This window comes from Mytilus trossulus, chromosome 7, assembly GCF_036588685.1.
Source record: "Mytilus trossulus isolate FHL-02 chromosome 7, PNRI_Mtr1.1.1.hap1, whole genome shotgun sequence".
In the NCBI taxonomy this organism is placed as follows: domain Eukaryota; kingdom Metazoa; phylum Mollusca; class Bivalvia; order Mytilida; family Mytilidae; genus Mytilus; species Mytilus trossulus.
Window position 1 is genome coordinate 61,759,814 of NC_086379.1, and position 20,101 is coordinate 61,779,914.

A 20,101-nucleotide genomic window follows, 5' to 3' on the forward strand; every position below is an offset into this window, starting at 1 on the left:
GTCATTTTGGTCTCTCGTGGACAGTTGTCTTATTGGCAATCATACCACACCTCCTGTTTTTATATTTGCAGAATGTGTGTACTTTTTCTGTTACGTCATCAGACATGGTCGCCTTTTTTCAGGACATCAAAAAAGGAAATTCAAAAGAAATCACAAAAATTCGAAGTACATTGAAATTTCGACCAATCATTTGCTGAGAACAAATATTTCACTAGTGAGTAGATATATATTTACTCACACCGCTAAGGAAATGTGAAAATGGCACAAAAAATTGATAAAAGATTATTTAAGTTTTATATTAAAACAATGGTGAATTTTTTCTACGATCTATATTTTTACAGGAAATATTTTCCATTAGTCGAGATTCCTTAAACATGTGTGAACTTGTCAAATTCTGTCTGAAATTCTAAAGTCTCCCGCCATTTCTCTGGTATGTGTGCTAGCATGCGCAGTTCTAAAACTATCTGCCTGTGATAATGGTAAATATGTAGACGTCGCTAAATGAGGTCCTAGATGATATGGATAATGAGGAGTCATCATTGGTGCCAGAGGAAATGCTGAACTGTATGTGACCGACCGTTGTAGTTCTAGTTGTTTGTGATACAGTGTGTTATTAAGAAGATGATTGTTCCAGTTAAACACAGAAAAGGGAGGTAACTGCAGCTGACCATTATTTTCTTCTGCTTTCTCTGTAATATACATAGATAAATCAGTGTGTTAAATTACTTTCAATAGTTATCAAAGGTACCAGGATTATAATTTAATACGCCAGACGCGCTCATCAGTGACGCTCAGATCAAAACAGTTGTAAAGCCAAATAAGTACAAAGTTGGAGAGCATTGCGGACTCAATATTTTCTTTGATCAACATAAATATGCCAGATTCATGATCATTCATACATATAGCCATATGAGATAATCGCTTTTATGTGAAATTACATTTTTAATTCAAATTGGTAAAGCGCAATAAGCATTTTTTTAATGTAAATTAATCAGTATCGTTTATTAATATCAGTAGGTGCTGAAAACCTCACAATCCCGGAACGTTTGTTATAATTCTTTTTATTTATACATGATGCATCTGCCACGGATTAATAGACAGCAAGGAAATTTTTCACCTAAAATAGTTTTCTCCGTAAATTTTCGTACAGTTATTCAAGTTATTATATCGGTGTCATTTTTTGTATTTAGCTTATTACCTCTATTTCCTGTTAATTCAATATCACAATCTTTGCTGCTGTCGCTCAAAACATCTGGTTTCAACGCTTCAAGGTTAGTATCTAAATAAAAAAATACCTTTTACATAGAGAGAAGATAGTCGTCAGTTTATTTCCAGTGTTTCTTTCTCGGTAAAATTAGTTAAAATACCAATGAAAGTTACATGCTCCTGACATAGGACAGGCATATAATAATTAAAAAAAAGTGTTGGTTGAACAGGTTTGAAAAAATAAGCCACGCAGATATATTATTGCTGGGTACATGTACATGCAGTTTTTCTTGTAAATTTTGTAATAGCGACATTTACCTATCTGTGGGTCCAATACGATAGTAATAAATATTTTTATATATTTAAAAGTCAAGGGATGATGTCTCATTCTTTTATGTACAACGTAATATTTCTGTTTTGTTACATTTTCTTGTATAAAGATGCATATCTACCTTCCCCTTTTTCTTCCGGTGTTTGAGATTCTATTTTTGGAGAATCAGAACTGAGAAAATCTTCCTCTACAACGTCAATAATTTGTTCCTCTGTTGGTTTATCATCGTTGAAATTGTCACTTTTCACTTTCTCTTTGTCGTTTTCACCAGGGTTATCAGTACTACGACCTTTCTGTTTCTTCCTATATTTAGCTCTGCGATTTTTGAACCATACCTATGAGATATTAAGACAATTTTACAGAAATTGATTTGACCTGAAGTATTTAATTTAATGAGAAATTACAACATGTAATACACAACAAGTAGACAACAGTATTGAATGAAATTGAGAATGAAATGGGGAATATGTCAAAGAGTCAACAACCCGACCAAAGAGCAGACAACAGCTTAAGACCGTCAATGGGTCTTCAATGCAACGAGAAACTCCCGCAACCGGAGGCGTTCTTTAGCTACTGCATTAAATAATTTTAAAGTTACAGGATTGTTATTCAATGATAGCCAAACATCAATATAAATATGTACAGTACTGTGTATACTTAATTGATAGAAATTTAATCTTAAAAGACGTTTTGTAAAATTATCAATAACAGCAAGACGAAATTGAAGTACAAAAAGACAAATTAAATGACACGCCTACAATAACAGTGAACTCTGTACAGCAGCTGTGTTTGTTTAAGCAAACTGAGTTGACAGATTAAAACAATATTCATACATGCACTCACCTGAATTCTAGCTTCCGGTAGATTTGTCATCATAGCCAATCTTTCTCTCATGACAACGTCAGGATAGTGTGTTTTCGAAAAAGTTTTTTCCAAAGTTGCTAACTGATGGTTTGTAAAAGCTGTTCGGCTTCGTCTTTGTTTTCTATGCTGACCAAATCTTGCCTCAAATAATAGATCAGCTGCAAATAATACATATAACAATGTAAACATATGTAGATGGCACTTTTATCCTGGTACCTTTGATAACAATTTGACCTGAAGACACATAAATTATTATAAGGAAGCAACCGTTTTACTTTAAAAAAAAAGGGGGGGGGGTAGTGTTTTTGTTATTCGCTAAAATTTATTAAGTTTTTTAAAAGTATTAATCGTATTATTTTGTTTAAAATTTAACACTAGATGAAAACTATTTTTTATGTGAAATTTGAAAATAAAAAGGGTAATCAAATTTAAATTGTCTTCAACTTTTGTTGTAGTCTTATATTCTTTTTACTACACTACACCCTAGTCGTATGCTGCTACTTATATAATATTTTATTTGTGTAATTTGAAAGATTTACGAACAAGCAAACTTTTAAAAATTGATTCAACTATATATTTTCTTAAACAAAATGTACATTACCCGCTAATCTTTCAGCTATGGACATCGTCGGAAATGAGTGAGGATACTGTGAAGAAAGGTTTGGTATTGGAGCAGGGAAGAATGGGTGTGGCGGATAGGTTCCGTGTGGCATCCTGATAAATGTAGAGGCATGCTGCGTCAAGTCCCCGAATCGTTGCATAATCTAAAAAGAAAGAAGAAAAAAAAATACGGTGTTATAAAGATGTACACCTCTGAGAAGCGAACATTTTCTAGTTTTAATAACACCAAAATACCTGATTTTATCCGCATGACCTATCCTACCTCCTTGTCATTTAAGGGGGATTTTATATATTATAGAGAGAAGAGAGGAGACGCTCGCTTATCGAACTTACCTCCTATTTTAATAACACGTTCAGCGATTCAAACATTACAAATAGACAAACATGTAGTACAATGTCAAATATAAAAAAGAAGATGTGATATGATTGCCAATGAGACAACTATCCACAAAAGACCAAAATGACACAGACATTAACAACTATAGGTCACCGAACGGCCCTCAACAATAAGCAAAGCCCATACCGCATAGTCAGCTATAAAAGGCCCCGCTAAGACAATGTAAAACAATTCCAACGAGAAAACTAACGGCCTTATTTATGTAAAAAAAATGAACGAAAAACAAATATGTAACACATAAACAAACGACAACCACTAATTTACAGGCTCCTGACTTGGAACAGGCACATACATAAATAATGTGGCGGGATTGTACATGTTAGCGGGATCCCAACCCTCCCCCTAGTGGTATAATAGTACAACATAAGAACGAACTATAAAAATCAATTGAAAAAGGCTTAACTCATCAGATGGACAACCATATAAGTGGACGTGGCCAGGTACTTATACATAAAGACTATTTGAGATATTAAAAAAATCAAGAAAGTCATGACAAGTCGCCTTTCCCCCTCCCCAATAAAAAAAATAATAATTAGGTTTTTTGAATGAAAACTTTGAAAAAAGTAAGAACGATGATAAATTGAAAGTTAAGGAAAACTTAAAACAAAAGTATATTAAATCGCATAAAATTAATGTATCGACTAGAGATGTTCAACATTGATTACAGTACGCGCACATATGAATGAATTGTAATAGTAATAATAATAATACTCACAACTTATAAACTGCAATGTGCGAGATTAAATTCTTCAAATAATGTTAAGCTATTTCGCTTATGTATTTATCCTCTGCCTGAGCAGATATCCGTAAAATATATATTTTTAAAATATTAATTTGCACATCTAACAGTAAATAGGGCTTTGAACGACAGCGTGTGAGGTGTAAAACAATTATATGTTGATATTTGACGAGAATACTTCTTAAACAAACAAAATTATGCGACCAAAAAGACATAATTGGTACTAATCAAATATTACTTTGTTTGTAGTAATCAAGCTTTAAGTGAAATAAGTGGCAAATAACAGGATTCTATCTTCTCAAGTTACTGTTTAATTCCCTAGATATGCTCATCCCGTGTTTTAGATCTAAAGATGGTGGCACTTAACCATATTTAAGAGTGTTTCCCAACTTAATCTGTTTAAAGAAGGTGTAAATATCTATATTGTGATAGGATTAATTTTCTGTTGTCTGTTTGCTCTGCTATTGTACCAAGTGAGGGTATAGGGTTCCTTAATAGTATTTACTTCGATCAAATAAAATAGTACTTTACCGATAATAGGCTTCTAAACCGATGTCAGGTGATTAATTATCAAATCTTTTGATGTAATTTAATAGTTAAAACCCACAAGTATGTGGTACCAAATTTAAAATAAAAACCAAAAGGATTAAGACGTCATTTAAACACATGATTTTAAATACTGATATTTGAATGAAAATCAAACAGAAGTCCATATGTACATACATATACCGCGAATTTTGTACTCTACTTTTGTATTAAAAAAAATAATACAGTCAAACTTTAACGAGACTGCAATCCAATGAAAATCGATTGGTGAAATTTTCAAAAAATATACATGAAATTAGACAGTTTTTTTAGTCCGTAAACAATCCCAGAAACACGAGGTCAATTGACATGTATTCTCATTTGATGTCTTCGATTTTGTAAGACTTAGAATTTGCTTAATTTTGTTAAGGTCGATTACTCTTTTAACATTTAGTATTTTCTTTTACTGCATTCCTATGCTTGGTTTTAATTACTATATTACTTACATAACTAACAGGTAACTTTCTTAGTTTCCAAGAAAATCAGCGATTTGAACAATTGAAAAATCAACGATAAAAAGACGCGATCAATGATGACAGAATGCCGTTGTTGGAGCATCACTTTTCTTTCAATAATCCACAAAAGGAAACTCTAGGTCTAGTATCTCATCCGGCCAATGCCAATCAAAGATACAAAAAATTAAACCAATTTGAACTTTCTCCTTGTTGTACTACATGTAACTGGCGTATGATATTAAAACAGACATTACATTAAATATATCAATCTGACATAAACTGACAAGGCCATGGCTAAAAATGAAAAAGACAAACTGACAAACAATAGTACACAACATATAAAACTAAAGAATAAGCAACACGAGCCCCTCCAAAAACTGGGGGTGATCTCAGGTGCCCCGGAAGGTTAGGTAGATCCTGCTCCACATGTGGCACCGTCGTGTTGCTTATTTTAAAACAAATCCGGTAAATAGTCTAAATTAGGTAGGTCACATTCATGAAAAAAAAGGGGGATCATATCCGATATCATCTGTGAAACGATACAATCTGTAATCCATAATGGTTACACGTGGTTCTCATAGCATAAAATATACAGATGCAGGGATATTGACTTTAAAAGGAGGCATTGTCACTAACAAGGCAACGTGAGAAGAGGTGGAGCTTGTAAAACGTTTATGCGGTAAATAATATATGTAGGTCAATAAAGTTAATACTCCCCCCCCCCCCCCCCCCCCCAGTCCCCTAATCTTTAACCCTAAATCCTCACCTGATACATGAATATGCAATTTAAAAAAAAAGAAAACACTTTTATGATTCAAAAGTAATATGTATATTGGTAAAAAATACAACTAGAAAGTGTATTTTAATACAACTTTACCAGTTTTAAGTTGGCGAGATAAAAGTATAGTTGGGAAATTAACCCGCGAAAAGCAGTAAGTTAACGTTATACTACAGTTATCATCACGTGTCCATTCATGTATTTATAACTGAACTGTTAGTACAATTATTTTCCTTAAAACCTCGAAACATGGACAATTTTTATTTTATTATACTCTATTTACATCCTACTCATGGCAAATAAACAAAATTAAAATATAGAGATAAAAAATGATTTCATTTGAAATCAATCATTTTGGCAGCAACCATTTGATTTTCTGGGGGGGGGGGGGGGGGGGGGGCTTTTGTTTTTTTTTGGGAAAAAAAGTTTGTTTCCAGTTATTGGAGAAAAAAATAATTTTGTTTTTGATTCTGAGATAAAAAAAAAATTGTTTGTTTCACTCTCAACTGCCACTATATGTAATGCTAAAATTGAAAGAAAAAATTGTTTTCGACTTGTCGCGAAAAAAATAAATGCGGCGAAAAAAAAAATGTGTCCCGAAAATCAAATGGTTGCTGCCTTACAGCGAGTTTATTTAGCTCACTCTCATCTCTCAACCTTGTTTTCCTTTGACATTGTTAATGACATTATAGTTTTAGTTTTCAATTAAACTCCAAAAAAATATATCATGTGTCGATATAAAAGTGGAAATATTTATTTCATATCGGTATAGAATAAGCTTCTCTAATTGGATAATAAGGGGCCACATGACATTCTCTATTCTTTAGTAAAAAAAAAAGGTCTTAGAAAAAAACAGACGAGAAAACCGTTTGATAACGTACTTTAATATGTTAGTTGTCCTTACTACAGCGACAAAATTACCCTCCCCTTTTATGATGAACTTTATTATCATATTGACTTGAATAATGACAGGGTGTTGATGATAGCAAAATCTTTTGATACAGTGAATTAAAAAAAGCCTTAAATGTAAACGACGTAATGGCTACCGCGATAACAGATAATAGAAACTGCGGATATGCATGTCATTATGATTATGCTGTATATAGAAGAAAAAAATAATTTGGTATGATTAAAAACTGCAATGACTATTTATCACTTTTAATTGTTGATTTAAAGTGGAATCCTGAAGTAATAAGATAACAGTAATTTTTTTATAGTGCAAAAATAATGCTAGACACAGGCACATTGACATTATCCGCAATCAAAGATGTGTTGGCCTTTAAAGATGTCCTTTGGGTAGGTTTTCGTTTGGTTACTGTCACAAATATTCCCAAATACATACATTAATCACATGGAATATTTAATGTACCAGTTAGATGAAATCATCTCAGCGATCTTTTAGTATATGTTTTATACTTTAGAATGTGATTTCTTTTTTCAAATTCCAAATTCAATGGTATTTTATATTAAAAGACCGTATCGAATGAGATTTTGAAAAAGTAATAATAAAGAACACGAAATATATATACTAAACGACAAACTAAAGCGGACCACTTTCCTTAAAAATAAGGTTGTTATAACATTTTCACCAAAGACTGGGCGGGTTAAACTGCTAAGCTGCTCAATAATCAATCCTTGATGGATGCTTTTAACAATATCATGTCAATAACAGGCAAGTGATTTTTTTTACTAAACCGAAAGTGTTGAACGACTCAATATAGTTGGAAGGCGAAATCAAATGCATGCATGGTTGAGGGAATTATAAACCGCATTTTCGAAAATTGGTTGGGTTAGGAACATATATGTTAGATATACTGTTCCCAGGTTGGGCGAGTTAAATTAATTGTTTTTCTGTTTTTCATTATTGTGAACAGGAAATCAAAAGAAATATATAAATGATATTTCATAAAAAAAAAATTAAATTTTGATTGCAGCGTTCTGCCTCTGTAATATAAAAAATTAACAAGAAATATATGTAATAAAAAAAAACTTTAATAAACAAAGTGCATATTTCTCAAAGTTTCGTTTCGGGAGAAAATCGAATTACAGATTTTTTTCAACAATGTGATATGCCATGAACATGATTATTTCAAATATGTTTCAATGAATTAACATCAGGTGTGAATGAACAGTCGAAAACAATGTTTCCGTGTCACTCTGAAGCTGCTATAAAAGATACTCCAACATGAACTTTACTACTATGTATTAATTGGTGGTTATTCACTTTTATTTGTAGGAGAATATAACGCCATACCAGCAGATTGCAATGACTAATTGTTCGATCTTAATCTGACTAATATAGTTGAAAAATGAAATGTAACAAAATATAAAAAAAAAAAAGAAGATGTGGTATGATTGCCAATGAGACAACTATCCACAAAAGACCAAAATGACAGAGACATTAACAACTGTAGGTCATCCTACGGCCTTCAACAATGAGCAAAGCCCATACCGCATAGTCAGCTATAAAAGGCCCCGATAAGACAATGTAAAACAATTCAAACGAGAAAACTAACGGCCTTATTTATGTTAAAAAAATGAAAATGTCGGCTAAAAGCAACTTTATTTTTAATCACATTTCAAAAGTGGACCTATATTGTAGAGTTCTTGTGATTCCTCTTTTTGTCTCGTCTCAAAAAGGATTTTGTTGGAAATCTCATGATAATAGTTTGAATGAGTTTTTGAATGCAAATATTGGTACAAGTGTAAACGTCAAATACAATTCAAAGTTATATGTAATTAGATAACTGTTTTTTTTAACATTTTTTCCAGTAATTATTATAAATACTATATCGAGGTTTGTGGTGTTCAGATTCATAAAAGCGAAATAAAATGTTAGCCCAGACCAACAAGAACTTTACAAAAACGGACATGGACAAACCTATTTTTAGGACTAATGTTTATATGAATATTTTTTTTCAATTATTATAATTCAATAGAAAATTAAATGAACAAATTACTCTAAGGTTGTATGACGACAAATGCATTTTCTCTTCAAGTTTATATTAATTTAATATAAGGCTGTTTTTTTCGCTATGAAGTTAGCAAAGGAATTATAAATATTCTCTTTAAACAGAAAATAGTTTTTAAACTTAATATGAAGCATATTTAAAAAATAATTTTTTCCTACTTCAAATGTCCGCGTATTTGAAAGCTTGCTATGGAAATGAATTTGTTCAGTGTTGATGGACGTATGCTGACATATGGTTAGGAACTTCTTCGTCATTTGGTCTCGGATAGAGAGTTGTCTCATTGGCAATCATTCAACTTTTTTTTTATATTAGGAAGGTTATAATGACTTAAATCTTAAAAATAACACATTTGAATGGCTGGGTATGAACATTGAAAAAAAATCAAGAATGAGATACATTCGACATATAAATTAGTATGGCGTTCATTATCATTGAACTGGTATATATTTGTTTGGGGGCCAGCTGAAGGACTCCGTCGGTGCGGGACTTTCTCACTACAATGAAGACCTGTTGGGGACCTTCTGCTGTTTTTTTTTCTATGGTCGGATTGTTGTCTCTTTGACACATTCCCCATTTCCATTTTCAATTTTATGATAGGTCAGAAGTACCTTGCTTTCATAAAACGCACTATTATTAACTATGAACTAAGCACCATCAAGCAAAAGAACGATTACAAAATTAAGAAATTGAAGCGACAGCGAAAACAAAAAAAATATTCGACAACATTCTTTCATAAAAGACCAAGAGTAATAACAAATGCGGAATGAAAAAGTAATTGGACTGCATTTTTCAAACCAAAAGCTCCTCATATGAATAAACAAACATTCATTGTTTTAATAATAAGTTTTTATTTTTATTATAAATGGTCAAAAGTAAGAAAAGATTGTGGGCTTAATTATTATAACGAAAATGTATTTAAAACCGTAAATGAACAAGAAATAAGTCTAGCAGAAATTTTGAAGATAAATTGTACCTTTTTTAATATCATAATTCACACTGCATGAATTACTTTTTTTGCACAAGTATACACTCAAACGTTTCTTTCAAAGGATATAAAAAAAAAATTATATATATGGAAACTAATTTAATTATAAAAAGTGTTAATAAGATTCATTACCTGTTTCTTGATGTCTTGTAATCTCCTAGACTGATCAGACAGTGATTAGTAGAGTACTTTATAATGGAGACAGTATTTGGTTTAAAGAGGGAGGAATCAAATCGGATCAAAATCATAAGTAGCCACTGGTAGCGTGCAACGTCAACGAAATTGATCACATTGTAGCAACATTTTAATATTCAAAACTCGTCATGTTATGAGATATCGATAAAGAGACGAGTGGTGTATTACGGAATTTCTACCCAAACCTAATTCTGTCCATAAGTGACAAGTAGTGGATTAATTGCTGTGACAAGTTTATACTTCACCCATTAACTACTCGAGTTGTAATATGAATATTAATATGGCTAAATATTTACCTAAATGATTGAAGATTACACAAACAAGCCAAACTTTCACCTTTTACCGACCAGGCCGTAAACGATGTACTGTCTCTGCTGTTTTATACCTCAATTTCGTTTTTCAGTTATCGATGTGGCTACGGTTTACTCAGGAGTAAACTATTAAATGAATATATTTATGCAAAAACAAAAAAGAACAATTCGCAACTTACAACACACGTGTAAGTAAAAAAAAAATATATACAGACAGACAGCATTTTAAAATATTAATATTAAATACAAACAGCTACTTATATAGAAAGTCAACAGAAATTTACCAAAATAGTTTTGCAGCTTGAAGAACGCTTATATTTTTTATCATTAAATCCATTTTATGGTCTGTAGAAATATATTTATTTTCATAGTTTTAAAAAAGAAACAAGAACAAAGTCTGCACCGAACATGCACAGCTAAAAGGGATTGTAAAAGACGATTTTTTTTGTATTTTGTACACTTTCTTTTGCCTTCTTCTATTATATAATTTTATTTTTATTATATACTTAATGTTTTATAAACTAAACCAGATATCTTTCAATGTGGACATCGCATTTATAAGATTTTCTTTATGAAAACTATTTTTTAAAAAGCGTGAATCAAACTTATAACACAAATAAAAGTTTATTGCAATAGTGTAATTTTTTTTCTAACCAATATCAGTATTTAACAGTTAACATCTTGGATGTGTAGATACCCAGTCACGTATTGTGTGGTCAGGTAAGATCTAAGTATACAGTCGAACCACATTGCGTAATTTGACTCAAATACTGGAAATCACACATGAAACGACAAATGAAATTAACAACGGGGACAGTATATATACCTTGGTTGATTTTAAATTGCAGATAAAAAAAAAATCTTTTAAGTTCTCTCTAAATTCCATAATTTATGCCATAAACTAAAACGGTAAAAAATGTCATTAAATGGAAATGACTCCTATATATAGAAAGTCAATTTACCAATAGACTTTGGGCTACGAAAGCTAAAAATACATGAAAACACGTGTTACCCTACGCAGGAACTATTATTCTATCTGACTGATGAGGGCAAATTTGGAATAAAATAAAATTAACGGTACCAATTTTCTTGCACCAGATGCGCATTTCGACAATACATGTCTCTTCAGTGATGCTCGTGGCCAAAATATTTCAAGTCCAAAGCTTATATAAAAGATGAAGAGCTATTATCCAAAAGGTCCAAAAAATATAGCCAAATCCCTGAAAGGAATCAGAGCTTTGGAAAAGCGCATACAAGATATACAACGGCACACATTTTATAAATTATTATTTTCGTTTAATTTCTTTTCATTTATTATAAATATAAACTGAAAAAAGATGAACAAGAGTCGTTATTTTTACCCTTGAAATTGTAAAAAAAATGCATTCTTTATTTTTTCCAAAATTAGTTGGTTACAATCTATATAAATAAAATGCATAAAAGCATGGACAAGAACAAATACCGAACTCTAAATTCAAAAAGAGGGAAGCCAAACAAACCGGATAAATCAAACGTTATTGTATATCAACCAACTAAATTTCGAATGAAAAAATTAAACTAGAGGCTCTAAAGAGCCTGTGTCGCTCACCTTGGTCTATGTGAATATTAAACAAAGGACGCAGATGGATTCATGACAAAATTGTGTTTTTGTGATGGTGAAGTGTTTGTACATCTTATTTTACTGTATATTCTTGCTGCTTACAATTATTTCTATCTATATTGAACTTGGCCCAGTAGTGTCAGTGGAAAATGTTAGTTAAAATTTACAAATTTCAGGAAAATTGTTAAAAATTGACTATAAAGGGCAATAACTCCTAAAGGGGTCAACCGACCATTTTGGTCTTGTTGACTTATTTGTAGATCTTACTTAACTGAACATTATTGCCTTTTACAGTTTATCTCTATCTATAATAATATTCAAGATAATAACCAAAAACAGCAAAATTTCCCTAAAATTACCAATTCAGGGGCAGCAACCCAACAACGGGTTGTCTGATTCACCTGACAATTTCAGGGCAGATAGATCTTGATCTGATAAACAGTTAAATCTTACGCGATTTGCTCTAAATGCTTTGGTTTTTGAGTTATAAGCCAAAAACTGCATTTTACCACTATGTTCTATTTTTAGCCATGGCAGCCATCTTGGTTGGTTGATCGTGTCACGCCACACATTTTTTAAACTAGATACCCCAAAGATGATTGTGGTCAAGTTTGGATTAATTTGGCCTGGTAGTTTCAGAGGAGAAGATTTTTGTAAAAGATTACTAAGATTAACGAAAAATGGTAAAAAAATTACTATAAAGGGCAATAACTCCTAAAGGAGTCAACTGACCATTTTGGTCAAGTTGACTTATTTGTAGATCTTACTTTGCTGAACATTATTGATGTTTACAGTTTATCTCTATCTATAATAACATTCAAGATAATAACCAAAAACAGCAAAATTTCCCTAAAATTACCAATTCAGGGGCAGCAACCCAACAAAGGGTCGTCCAATTCATCTGAAAATTTCAGGGCAAATAGAACTTGACCTAATGAACAATTTAATTCCTTTTCAGATTGCTGTAATTGCTTTGGTTTATGAGTTACAAGCCAACAACTGCATTTTACCCCTATGTTCTATTTTTAGCCATGGCGTCCATCTTGGTTTGTTTGACGGGTCACGCCACACATTTTTTAAACTAGATACCCCAATGATGATTGTGGCCAAGTTTGGTATAATATGGCCCGGCAGTTTCAAAGGAGAAGATTTTTGTAAAAGATTACTAAGATTAACGAATAATGGTTAAAAATTGACTATAAAGGGCAATAACTCCTAACAAGGTCAACTGACCCTTTTGGTCAAGTTGACTTATTTGTAGATCTTACTTTGCTGAACATTATTGCTGTTACAGTTTATCTCTATCTACAATAGTATTCAAGATAATAAGCGAAAAACGGACAAAATTTCCCTTAAATTACCAATTCAGGGGCAGCAACCCAACAACAGGTTGTCCGATTCATCTAAGGGCAGATAGATCTTGACCTGATTAACAATTTAACCCCATGTCAGATTTGCTCTAAAAGCTTTGGTTTTTGAGTTATAAGCCAAAAACTGCATTTTACCCCTATGTTCTATTTTTAGCCATGGCGGCCATCTTGGTTGGTTTGACGGGTCACGCCACACATTTTTTAAACTAGATACCCCAATGATGATTGTGTCCAAGTTTGATTTAATTTTGCCCAGTAGTTTTTGAGGAGAAGATTTTTGTAAAAGTTAACGACGACGGACGACGGACGCCAAGTGATGAGAAAAGCTCACTTGGCCCTTCGGGCCAGGTGAGCTAAAAAAGAACTGTCATATTTCTCTGTTGATATTGTGAGGTTTTTAAATAAGTACGACCATTCAAACTTCCAGAAATTAATTAAAATACTTGAGCTACTTCCGTTGGCAACTTCATCGATTTTTATGCACACGTATGAACTAGCGGAAAATATAAATATCAAAATATTTCAGAACACTCAAGACGGATACAAAGTTTGGTTAAGATATAGGTAGGACATTTTTTCAGTGTTTGTCAACTTCTATGTTTAAAAGTGATCCTGACAAAAGTCTCCATTCTGTTTTATGTGTGAATATCCTTATTTACTGTATAATATTTCCACCAATCTGATTTTGAATACATACACTTGAAAAGGGTTGGAACAATCTGTATACGCACCACGTCATTATCGGGATAAGTAAGTCTTCCTACTTTGAGGGAAAAAATCTATGCAAGTATAAGGGGCAGAAATGCAAGACTGTCATGTGTGAAAACTGAACACTCCAGTTACTACTGGTGTGTACAAAGTTCCAGGTTGTACATCAGACAGCAGAAAGAAAAAGAATATTCCCAAATATTCAGGGGAGGAACATTTCTTCAAATTCCAACTACAAAAAGTACAACAGATTACGTTTAAAATGGATAGAAATGATAAAAATAGGGTTTGGATTTGAGCCACTATCACATCACAGAATTGTTTTTAAACACTTTGAACGGAATAAAATGTACTGGGGTTGTTTTCAGTGTTAGAGTAACACAGAGTCAGATTCGATCGTTAAAAGGTTATTTTTGAGAATGAGAAATTAAGAAATGAATTAAAAAAGGAGATGTGGTATGATTGCCAATTATCATTTTGTCTGTTTTCGACTACTGAAACATAAACAAATGAATGCTGATTCCCTGCTTCAACTACTATCATTTTATCTGTTTTTGACTACTGAAATATAAACAAAAGAATGCACATTAAAAAAAATTTAGCAACACTATTAATAATGAAAATCAAACGTAATTATGGGGTTAACTCAATCAAATAACATGTTTTTATATGAGATGATCATTTAATAAAAGTTATTTTTGATACACTAGTACAAAATGTAGTACTGAACAATATTTTTTTTCTTTCAGAATGGTGTCTTGAAAGTTCAGGTTGTGATATGGATTTCATATCGGTTGACCTCAACGACAAACTTTTCTATTCATAGGCAAAACAAAAAAGAAACAACAGAAAAAGAGCACAATCTATGACACAAGAACATGCTGTTGTGTACCACAACAATACATTGAAAAATGAGAGAGCTTCTCTTTACAGGCACTTGACAGACATAAACAGATTTTTACATTGTAAAAGACCATGAACTTAGACAAATAAATATTGGACAGTTCACTCAAAATGATGGTTGCAACTGAACTTTCACGCCCAACAAAACACTAGGATATAAAAGAACTTGAAGACATCCGGTTGATAACCATAATATTTTCAACGATAAAAAAGATCCTGTTCTCTTAAGATGAAAAGTATGGTATTGTCTTGCCATTCATTTTGTATCGAGGGGTTAAGAGTTCCATACAAAATGTGGTTCGGTCAACCTTTTTACACACCAATGAAAAATATGCAATCAATTCTTAAAGTCATATGAAACGAGTGACGAGTGACTGGTGAAAAATAATTAATGTTTACCCAATTCTTGAACCAATGCATGTATATATCATAACCTTAAGTTTCCGTGCACGATTTTATTATTTTTTACACAAATATATCGTATAATTGTCATTTTTTAGTTTTCTCTGTCTGTTGTGATTTAACAAATATGGCAGCTCATTAAATGCCCTAATTTGACTCCGAAGTTTACCGATTGTCACCTTATTGTCCACAATCAACAAAAAACATGGATATTGAGCACGAGTTTAACACGAACAATCAGATAACTATAGTTTATTTTAGTAACAGATCATGCGTATTGCGAGCACCAGATTTTTTAAAGAGGTTCACGCTAAGGTTACTTTGCATACGAAAAACATGTCGGCTAATTGATTTCTGAAAGCTAGCAAATGAAAAAAAACCACTTCTTCTAAATGTGGACAAATAAAAGAATTTTCTTCAGAAATAAGTATGTGTACATAAGACTTATATGAACATTTTAAACGTCTAAGCCAAGATGAAGTCATCGAAGACAACTCGGACATAGATTTAACAAAGGTACCTCCAGAGAACATTAACAGAATTTTAAATTCTCCAATCACAGAAGAAGAAATTTTGAATGTAGTCAAAAAACTTAAAAACAATAAGGCTTCCGGATATGATGGTATTGTGAATGAACATATTAAACATACGGTTAAGGAAGTGTTGACCATCTATCACAAGTTAATCAACATTGTTTTAAATACCGGGAAGGTACCAGGTTCATGGACAATGGGAATTATTCAACCTATCTTTAAGAATAAAGGCAATATATATGATCCTAGTTCGTACAGACCAATAACCTTGGTGTCTTGTCTTGGAGAAAACTTTCACATCTATCTTAAATGAAAGACTTGGGGAAGTGTTAACTGAGGTCAATCTGATTTCCGAGGCTCAAACAGGTTTCAGAAAAGGTTATAGTACATTGGATAACATATTTGTATTACATTCATTAATATCAATTTATCAAGCACTTGGAAAAAAATTCTTTAGCACTTTGTTGATTTATCGAGAGCCTTTGATACAATCTCGCATACATCTTTATGGATAAAATTACAAAAGGCGAAAATCCTGGGAAATTTTTTAAAGTAATATATAGTATGTATAGTGATGTTAAATCTTGCATGAGGAATGGTAACGAAGTGTCAGCCGTTTTTTAACTGTAACATTGGAGTGAGACAGGGAGAAAACTTATCCCCCTTTTTATTTGCTGTTTATCTAAACGATCTGGAGTCTTTCTTTGCCGGAAATGATGTTCAGAACTTGCAAGTTATCAAAAATATTTGCCACAATCATTTGCATATCTATAATACTAAAATTACGAGGTCCAATTTGTCAGCCGTCATCACGTAAAAACGACGAATCAAAGAATTCAACTTTATATATAACTAATATAGTACAAAGGTGTAGATTAAAAATTACACCACTCCAGGCCCTTTTGTTTTCCACGTAATTAATATTGCCAATAATTAAGAAGTTCCGGGTCGAGTCCGATACCGATACCAATAGTATATTCACCTGTTTACCTATTACCTTATCTGTACGTTTCGCGTCTGAAAGGCGCACCAACAAACGGTGTATTCAGGATTATTATGCTATATACACGGGTCATAATCACAGGGTTGACACTACTAAATTGTCAAATTGTTACCTATTGCAGTACTTTAATCAGTAGACTTTCTAAGATAACAATACGAATACTTAAAATCTGAACTAAAAATAAGGCGTACAGTTTTCAATTTTGTTAGCGGGCATGACGTAAAACAGCGAATTCAAAGAATTCAACTTTATTTATAACTAATATAGGACAATGCTGTTGATTAAAAAAATACTCCATTCCAGGACCTTTTGTTTTCAAAATAATTAATATTACCAATAACTGATAAGTTCCAGTTCGACGGGTTCAAACAGAAAGATTTGAAAGCAGAGAAAACTGTGTATCTTATAATCGGCATGACTTTATCAGATGACAATACTAATACTAAAATAAGGCTTGCGCATAGTTATATACTTTAATTCAGTCACGGACACGCGATATCACGGGTGTGTTCTAGTATATATTAAACTTTTTGTTCTTTTGTAAGCCGACGACACTATAATTATATCTGAAACGGCCGAACCAATGCAACACGCCTTAAATGTTTTTGAAAGATACTGTGTCCGATGGAAGTTAAACGTCAATTTATCGAAGACAAAGGTTGTTGTGTTTTGCAAACGGAAATCAAGATCATTACCAAAGTTTCAAATATTTAACCAGTAAATTGAAATTCAAAATTCTTATCCATATCTAGGACTAACCTTTAATTACAATGGTTCATTGGCAACAGCGAAGAAACGTTTTAGCGAACAAGCACAGGAAGCTCTTTTTAGTCTCTATACAAAGATACGTAACCTCTCTATACCTGTCGACTAACAATTACAACTGTTTGATGCACTTGTATTTCCAATTCTGACATATGGATGTGAAATATGGGGATTCGGAAATAATTACATGTTGGAAAAAATCCATCTACAGTTTTGCCGGAATGTGTTGAAAATAAGATCGTCGACACCAAATTTTATGACATATGGAGAAATAGGTCGTACACCAATAGATACCGTAATAAAATGTAGAATGGTGTGTTTTTGGAACATACTACTCACCAATGAAAATAAACTGAGCAGTATACTTTACCAAATTATGTTAAACTTAAAAGATGACCACACTTTCAAATGGATGGATTATATTAAAACGATCCTAGACAATGCCGGACTAAGCTATGTTTGGACTCAGCAATCACCATTAGATATATATCAACTAAAAATCGTAATTACAGAAAAATTTAAAGATTCATTCATTCAACAATGGCATAGTCAAATTGACAACTCATCCAGAGGAGAGTTTTATGGACTTTTTAAATCAATTATTGGCTAAGAAAATTTTCCTTTACAATTAACACCATTCGAACCTAAATATATTTCAAAATTAAGACGCTGCAATGTAAAAATTCCATTAGAGTTGGGAAGATGGTATAACATTCCAAAAGAAGAGAGGACATTTTGTGTTTTATTGCAATTGGCAATGAATATCATTATTTATTTGAATGCAATTCTTTATTAGTAAATAAAATCAGAAATCAGCATATTCCAGAGTACTATGTGAAATATCCGAGTGGAGAAAAATGAATGGACTACTGTCATAGACTAATATTTACGTACTTAAAAATGTGTCTTTATTCATTTCAAAGTTAACTAAAATATTATAATATAAAGTAAAGTTTTTTTACCTCTTGTTTCAAATGTCAATATGACTGAGTTATTTAGAAATAAAGCATATTGTATTGTAAATTGTATTGCATACGAAAAATATGTCGGCTAATTGATCCCTGAAAGCTAGCAAATTAAAAAATAAAAACTTCTCCTAAATGGGGACAAATAAAAGAATTTTCTTCAGAAATAAGTATATGTACATAAGTTTAATAATAAAATCTATGACACCTAAATAAACACCAACCAATGATTTACAGGCTCCTGACTTGGGGAAAAGCACCTATATACATCATGTGGCGGGATTTAACATGTAGGCGGGATCCCAAGTGGTATAACACAACATTACAACACAAGAAAGAACTATGAAAATCATTTGAAAAAGGCTTAACTTAATGGACAAAATTACAAGTGCACGTGGCCAGGTAATTGTATACCCCAACAACAAAAAGACACTAGGAACAGGTCTGAGGCCGTGTTCACATTGACCTAAACTCGGTGTTGTGTTAGTGTTACTCACACATAAACTAAACATAATTACGTTCCCATTGATAAAACTCAATGTTTACATGTAGTTTAAATCATGTTTTGTCTACATGCAGTCGATAGTCGATGTAGGCCTTGTGTAGGTTCAGTGTACACAACACTAGGTATTCCGAACTGTAATTTTTCCATTTATATATAAAAAAGAAACGATTGTCATATAAAATTGATACTTATAACACTTATTAATAAAGTTCTTTACAGGAATATTTGTCTAAACTTGATATATTTATTTGTTATAAAACACTTTACGTAGCCTTATTAACCCCTTATCAAGACTTATTCATCATCATTGCCGAACACATAATTTATTAGAAAAGGTCTTCCCGAATCGACTGGACGTACACACATGACAGAAATATTTGCCACTGGTATTTATTCAAACAACGATTCACTCTTTAATGAAAAATTTATATTTCTTTTTACAAATGAAAATATGGTATTTTATACTGCCAAAAGTTGTATTTGTATTATGATTTAAGAAAAATTGTTTCATAGTCTCTCTTAACTCTTTTCAGAGTGGCTCTTGTTGTTAATTTGTGTTTTAAAAAGCTGTATATTTTATATGTAACAAGTGGTGAGACTTTAATAAAGTATGTGTCTTGTCTTGTCATAAATGCATTACTGAAAAGGGGTGAGGTTACTTGTTTGTTTGTGTAGAATCTCAGGTCCGTTAAAATACAATTAGAAATAAAAAATAAAAAAATCACCTCTGCTTTTGCCAAAAAAAAAACTGGTAGAAAAAATATGATTTGAAACAAACAGAAAAGATAGAAATGTAGTGATCCTTAACATGGGGCCATCGCAATTCTTTTTCTTTATCTATAAGAACTCTGATGCAGCATACATTTTTAATACGTAGTCGAGACATCTTTAAGCTACTGCAAATCATC

At 32.1% G+C, this 20,101-nt stretch overlaps 1 protein-coding gene across 2 annotated transcripts; it reads right to left on the minus strand.

Annotated features, from left to right (window-relative positions):
- Positions 1 to 321: 321 nt before the first annotated feature.
- On the minus strand, positions 322 to 10,241 carry LOC134727196 (diencephalon/mesencephalon homeobox protein 1-like). 2 transcript variants are annotated; one of them, XM_063591573.1, is made up of 6 exons: positions 10,066 to 10,241; positions 3,003 to 3,165; positions 2,381 to 2,559; positions 1,659 to 1,872; positions 1,199 to 1,279; positions 322 to 689 (listed from the first exon to the last, which is right to left on the minus strand). In XM_063591573.1, exons 2-6 carry the CDS (start codon positions 3,160 to 3,162, stop codon positions 388 to 390), a joined length of 936 nt encoding a protein of 311 aa, XP_063447643.1. In that variant the 5' UTR covers positions 3,163 to 3,165; positions 10,066 to 10,241; the 3' UTR covers positions 322 to 387. The 2 variants fall into 2 exon arrangements, with proteins under 2 accessions (XP_063447643.1, XP_063447644.1); XM_063591574.1 differs by lacking the exon at positions 10,066 to 10,241 and adding an exon at positions 4,135 to 4,409.
- Between the last annotated feature and the right edge of the window lie 9,860 nt (positions 10,242 to 20,101).

Bases quoted from the DNA above. Each gene is read 5' to 3' on its own strand.
- LOC134727196 (XM_063591573.1), bottom strand. From the start codon at position 3,162: ATGCAACGATTCGGGGACTTGACGCAGCATGCCTCTACATTTATCAGG. The intron at 1,280-1,658 runs GTAGATATGCAT...TTTTTTATTTAG, and splicing joins ACCGGAAGAAAAAGGGGAAG to ATACTAACCTTGAAGCGTTG. The intron at 690-1,198 runs GTAATAAGCTAA...TGTATATTACAG, and splicing joins TGAATTAACAGGAAATAGAG to AGAAAGCAGAAGAAAATAAT.